General features: G+C 39.0%; 1 protein-coding gene across 2 annotated transcripts in view; it reads left to right on the plus strand.

The window, feature by feature from the left end:
• The first annotated feature begins 413 nt into the window (after positions 1-413).
• Positions 414-6,946, plus strand: part of LOC308083013 (nuclear GTPase SLIP-GC-like) — a 69,243-nt gene continuing 62,710 nt past the window's right edge. The window contains exons 1-7 of one of the 2 annotated variants that reach the window (XM_080425106.1): positions 433-472; positions 641-694; positions 915-999; positions 1,734-1,950; positions 2,067-2,279; positions 3,456-3,659; positions 3,849-4,024. In XM_080425106.1, the coding sequence (XP_080281232.1) occupies positions 457-472; positions 641-694; positions 915-999; positions 1,734-1,950; positions 2,067-2,279; positions 3,456-3,659; positions 3,849-4,024 (965 nt within the window). In that variant the 5' untranslated portion in view covers positions 433-456. Of the gene's footprint in view, positions 473-640; positions 695-914; positions 1,000-1,733; positions 1,951-2,066; positions 2,280-3,455; positions 3,660-3,848; positions 4,025-6,946 lie in introns of both variants that reach the window. The other variant, XM_080425107.1, reaches the window with a different exon arrangement.

The raw sequence follows: 6,946 nt of genomic DNA on the forward strand, positions 1-6,946 counted from the left end.
TGCTTGTCAATCATATCATCCCGCCCCTCCTAGAGCATAGCCTACTTTATCGTCAATTTAAAAAAATTAATGGGACCATAATTTACCAAAACGCATATCATGATGATTGAAAGGAGACTTTAAACTAGCGACTGGATCGCATATAATATTTATGACAATGTTTATTAAGGTAAGAAAATCAAGTCTAAAGTTCGTCAAAAACCCATCCGCTTGCATTGAGATAAATTCTTTCTGACACCAGCAAGGGTAAATTCGAGTCAATAAGCTGGGCTCTTGGTCTCTAAACAGCTAATCTCACTATACGTGTCAAAACTCCACCCCAAACATTTCAAATCGGTCTCATGGTGGCGCTATACCAGATCTCTTTACATTTTGGCCTTGAACCATGCATTCATGAAATGCTCACTTAACATGTGTATTTACCTTCAGATTGGGGCCTCTACCAGTAATATTGATATGCAGCCGATGCAAGGTAAAGACCCCATTAACATTTGAATATAGCCTAATATTAAAAAAATGCAGTATTGATTGAAGGATTTTCCTGCTACAGATTAAAATGATCATTGTGTATGTTATTAATTGTCATGTTTGATGTTTCTTTTTTTTGCTATACTTATTGTTTAAATGCATCCGTTTTCAGAAGAGCAGAATGCAATGCAACAAAAACAACACCATGGCAATGCAACAATTGACGGTATACCTACACAGATGCTCTCTTACAAGTTTAACAGCTTTTCCTCAACATCCAATGATAAAATGTTATAATAGCTGCAAGTAATTTCAAGCACATTAGACAATATCATGCAATCAGTCTTTCAAGTTCAATAATATGTCTGATACTGTATAAAATGGCTCTGTAGCTATCCATGTACTGCTGATTCAGGTTGAATTTAGTTCATTTTCTACTCTTACAGAAGCTGAATTTTCTAAGGTGAAGAATATCATGAAAGATGTTCATGATAAAATCAGTCAGGAGACAGAGCTCAACACATTTCTAAAGTGAGTAGCCTCCAACTAAAATGACTTTTTGTTAAACAAAAGGCCAGTGTCCAACTTAATTCTTATGCTAACAAGTATTATTACATATAGCACCCATGTTGTTCATTTTACTTGTCTAGTAGCCAATTTTAAAATTGTATGAATGTACTTGGATTATATTCTTCTGTATGCAAGTTTGCATACACAGCATCACAATGCACTTGTAGATCTGCTATTTTTGGCAAATGTTCCCCCAATAATCGGGGTGCTGGGGACGGGGTTCAAATCCTTAGCTCTATTTTATGCTTTGAATATTTTAAAATAGCAGATCTACTGTATAAGCTCACAACGTCAGGCAGTGTGATGCAATTCACACTGCCTTCAACTTCCCAGTCCTATACTCCCTTGGGTTCTCTGCGATAATGCACGCCAAACTGTCCCCATGCCAGAATAATCTCTATACATGGTAACCTCTGTGAGCTAAGCTTGTGATATCAGTTAAAGTTTGACATCATCAGTTTACCCGTAATACCAGGTTTATATAACTGCCTGTGCACCAGAATAGTCTCCATATACAGTATGGGCATGTTATGCTGCACATACTTCTTTATCTTTCTATCTTTAATTGTGATGACAACCATCCACTGTCCGCTGTCATGGCAATTTTGATATAAGGATCTATTGCTATTATACCCACACACACGTAACCATGTTTTAAAGTTGCTGTTGTTGTTGTTGTTGTTTTATCACAACAGGGGAAAGATTAATGATTTAGAAAAGAGCAAAATGGAGCTGGTGGGTGTCTTTGGTAGAACAGGAGCTGGGAAAAGCTCCTTGATAAATGCCATTATTGGGGAGGAGGATCTCTTGCCTTCTGGAGATATCAGTGCTTGTACCTCAGTCATGATTCAAGTGAAGGCAAATATGATAGACTCCAAATACATAGCAGAGATCGAGTTCATCCCAGAAGAGGTACAATTAATATGTTCTTCCTATACGTAAAGCTAATGGAACATGACATCTTGTTGAAGATTATGCAAAAGTTATGTTATCATGTGCTATTAATGAGATTTGATTAAATTGTTTAGGAATGGAAAGATGAATTGTGGGATTATTTGAAGAATCGTGATCCGGAGAAAAATTGTGATACTGACGATGATGATATTAAGAAAAAGATCTCAGCACTGTATGGAGAAGATGCTACGAAATTTACAGATGTTGATGACTACATGGACAAAGCTAATTTTAAAGAGATTAAAGAATTTCTCAAGTCCCAAAAGAAGACACTGAAATGTAACACAGTAAGTTAAGACAACATTTTTGATGTGATATTTTTCAGTATAAGCTCCACTATCTGTCACTCAGGCTGAAGAATATTGTGTGTGTGAGAGACCCAGGTTGAAGTCGGTTAGCAGCTATAGAGCACCGAAGTCCTGACGTCACTCGTTCATCCCCAGGTTTGCGGAAGTAATTTCTCTATGGAGAATAACATTGGGTCATCTTAGAATCGTCTCATATAAGCATTGTGGTCCAAAAATAAACACCGCGTGTCGGCGTTATTGTCAGGGAGGAGGTTCTGTATCGTTTATCATAGTCAGTCACTTATATTTGATACAGTCTGTTTCTGGCGAAAATGTAACTAATTCGGCGGAAGTAACATTAGCGTTTTCTCACCGTCAGTTGATGCTTCATATCCATAAGAGTCAACCCGCCGGGGTCATTTGTTTATTTTTGGAACACAGTTCTTATTTGACGCGATATTAAATACGTCTATGGGATTCAGAACGGGGGTGGAAAACTGCGAACCAGGTAGACAAACAAAGGATGTGTAAATGACGTCAGACTTCGGCGGTCTATATAGAGTTGCACCAGAGAACAGACAACAAGTGTTCAAGTTTAAGTTTACTCTGATTTATTCTTGGAAGTCACACATAGGTTACAGATGCATGTGTTCACAAAAAGAGTGTCACATTGGGTGGTACATACACAAATGCTCGTTAAACAGGCATGTCGTTAGATAAGATGCATGTGTTTTTGGTAACCAAGCGTGTGTATGGTTTCGGTTCTCGCTTTTAGGCTCAATGGAAAGTACAAAAGGCCTGTGGTTAGCGTAGCTCCAGTTTCACCACGGCTCATCAGTAGCTCACCAGTCACGTCGTACACACAAGTGGGAGTTAATGGTAAAGGTCGATGTGCAGCTTGAGCAATGATCTAAAGATACAATTTCCTAGGCCTCTCAAAAAGGGAACAATCCGGTATCGACTCATTGAGAGGGAGGCACCACAGCGGGCAAATATATCATTGCATTGTATCTGATTAATATCTACCTAGTGGCCCTTGATGTCTGATCTCAATACCACTGTGGAAGATTAGCTATGAAGCAGTGTTATGTTGTAGATAGGTACTGTACATTTGTTCATTGTAAAAGTTAAGAAAATAAAAATAAGAGTTAATTCACCTGAATGTATACGTTCCAGTCCTCAGATCTCTCTAACAAAATTGCAAAGTATACAAGACGAGACAGTGAGGAAGAGACCAACACAGGAAAACGGTATTGGCCACTAGTGAAGTGTGTTACCATTGAAATACCAAATGCCAGCAAACTTCTTCAGCATGTTGCACTTGTAGATCTTCCTGGAACTGGAGACCGTAACAAGAGCAGAGATGAAATGTGGAAAAGGGTAAGTTATTTACAGTAGCTAAAAAAAAAAACTTCTGAGACCTTATAAATTAAAATGTAGAGGTTACAGTTGTTCTTTTCTACAGTATCCAAGAAGCCATAAGATGATATACGATGATAATGCATTCAATTAAAATATAATATCTATTACTGTATATCTGTGTAAAAGCATGCAATTACTTTCTTCTAGTTTGTAGGAGATTGTTCTGCTGTGTGGATTGTGAGTGATACAATTCGAGCAGATTCAGACAAGGAACCATGGGAGATCTTAGACCAGACCATCAGTCTCATTGGAAATGGTGGAGAGTGTCGAAGCATCAGTTTCATCTGCACCAAATGTGATGTTATTGATGACAAATACAAGAAGTAAGATACATTTTAAAATGATACGACAGGACATGACAAACATATTTAGTTAATAACGGTGATAGCGGATTCATTGTTAAAGTTTCTTATGATGCTGCAGCAGATTTTCCTCATGATAGAAGTTTTTATCTCATCGCTGAAGAGGGAAGTTGATTCTGGAAAGTTGAGAACGTTTTTCAGGGTGGAGATGTTTTAATGTGTTTTCAGTGCTAAAGGTTCTAGATGAAAATTAATTATTACAGTAGGATTGTACATTTTCTTCCAGGTCAAAAGAGGATAGACGTTGTCGTGTTTTGAAAAAAAACAAAATAGTCAAGGAAAACGTTATTATGACATTCGAAGAAAAGGGGGTCATCAAGGTATGTTTTACAGTCATTAAGGATAATTTTTTCAGGCAGGTGTGCATGTTTGCGAGAAACATGTGAAATGACAATTTCTGTAGAGGAATTGGCATGTTTTCCCCTGCATGTGTTTGGTATTTTGGGGACTCGGCGTATGCCGGTGTGGGAGGAGAGGTACACTAATTACTACTTAATTATTATTTCATTCCTTTTCAGGAACATTTCAGTTGCGACAGGGGCTTTTTCGAAGTGTTCACAGTTACCTCTAAAGAGTTCAACAGGTTAAAGTATCTGCAAGAAGATGACACTGGTAGGACAGGACTTTACGCTTTACAAATATGCTTAGTATGGATTACAAATTGTTATCAATATTGAGTCATATTATAAGCAAAACATGAATTTTGTACTCTAGATTTGACTGCAGAATACATGTTAATAAAAATACAAAACATCTCACAAATCTCTTTCCAGAAATACCCCAACTTCAGAAATTCCTGAAAAATCTCAATGATCATCAATCAAAGACCAACAATTATGTCTCTGGGGCCTTTGGAATACTTTCTCTGATGAAAGCAGCGAATACACCAGAAACGGTATGAACATATGAACACACACATCACACGCGTACATGCGCAGACACGCACACGCATCCGCTTGTATTAATATACTTGTGAGGACATCAACATTGTAGGACGGCAATATTATGAATTCCATTTTACCGTGCAATTTTCTACGAAGGGTAAAATAAATAAACCCAGAACCTTCCATAACCTGGAAGTACAGTACACACGCACGCACACGCACACACACACACACACACACACACACACACACACACACACACACACACACACACACACACTGTATAGGTGATATTGTACTACATTTTGGTAATTGTGTGCTACATTTTTATTTCAGGGTTCGCACAAAGAAGACGTGTGCAAAGTCCTGAAAACAAGACTTCAGCAATGCATTGATGATGTCGATCAAACCATGATGAAGTGTAAAGAGGCTTTTGAAAGTTGCCTTCATAAAGGGGTTCAACGGTCACAGGAATCATGTGAGAGCATCTTGACGGATGTCATGGTGAGTACAGTATTGGCTGTATTTTCGACTAAGAAGGGTAAAGCCCAATGCATACCTCCACTGACTAGGACTGCCGAAAAAAGTTCGGTTCGGCTCAGTCCAGACTACAATATGACGTCATTCTGAGGTTCGGGTGGATGGGAGCAGAACTAAATTCGGCTCCGAGATGTTATAACTACCCGAATATAGTTTGGCTGCATTCTGCATTGTTTCTGCATTCGTTAGGTATATTCAGTATGCAGATACCTTAACCCAGGACCTTCCATAACCTGAAAAGTGTTTGTTGAGTAACAGGGGTCTCCCCGTCTCTCCAGCTCTTTAATAAACAGAAAATACATTTAAAGGTGGGTTGCCAATTTCAGCCAATCAGGAGAGAGTGCATTTATCAGTTTAAAATGTATGGAGTTCCAATTCAAATTGTGTCTGCTCCTTTCTTTGTGTCGTCGTTACTTTCAATTTCACTTGTTTATCCTGTGTGAGTTCTCTCTCTTGATAGGATCAAATTGATATCCCGCCATGAAACTTTATTTTCTGTTTACGACAGAGCTCTCTGGAGTGACAGGGAGACTCATGTTATGAAAATAACCATATGTGAATAATATCTGTACCTAAATATGACTGCCTTGTAAAATCAATTTTCTCAGAATGAAAAAATGGCCAATCATCCAAAAAGTTTGAAGTCTTTTGTTCAGAACAATGGCATTTACAAAAAAAAAGAAAAAAAAGAAAAGACTGAAGTGAATCTCAATGAGAGATTATCTAAACACATGAGAGAATCTATTGATCAAGAGTTCAGCAAGACCTTCCCGTGAGTACCTACCAGAGATGTCCACGAGTCTCTGAGCTCGAGTCCGAGTCAAGTCTCAAGTCTTTGAGGCTCGAGTCGAGTCAAGTCTCAAGTCTTTGAGGGTTGAGTCGAGTCGAGTCCGAGTCAAGTCTCGGGTCTTTGAGGCTCGAGTCGAGTCGAGTCTCAAGTCTTTGAGGGTTGAGTCGAGTCGAGTCCGAGTCAAGTCTCAAGTCTTTGAGGCTCGAGTCGAGTCAAGTCTCAAGTCTTTGAGGGGCGAGTCAGAGTCGAGTCGAGAGTCTCGTTTTTGGCCACTCGAGTGCGACTCGAGTCCGAGTCCCTAACTCGAGTCCCCATCTCTGGTACCTACTGTCAGCAGACATCAAATAATTTCTTCCAGCATATTGAAATGAACGGGGAGAGGGAGGACATGTCTAAAAGGGCTTCTTTAACTCAGATCATATATTTCAGGAATGAAGGAAGACCTGGACCCATCAAAGAGGCCATCAATAAATTCACTCTTGATACAGTCAGCTTCAGTGACAAGCACAACTTTGCATTGCAAATGACATTTCTGAAGACAGAGGTAAAATTACAGCTCAGTTTGAAGTAAAAGATGTACAGTACAAGACACACACGCACGCACACACACACACACACACACACACACACACACACACACACACACACACACACACACACACACACACA

The sequence above is a fragment of the Gymnoscopelus braueri genome (assembly GCF_963280865.1).
Source record: "Gymnoscopelus braueri genome assembly, chromosome: 3".
NCBI lineage: Eukaryota > Metazoa > Chordata > Actinopteri > Myctophiformes > Myctophidae > Gymnoscopelus > Gymnoscopelus braueri.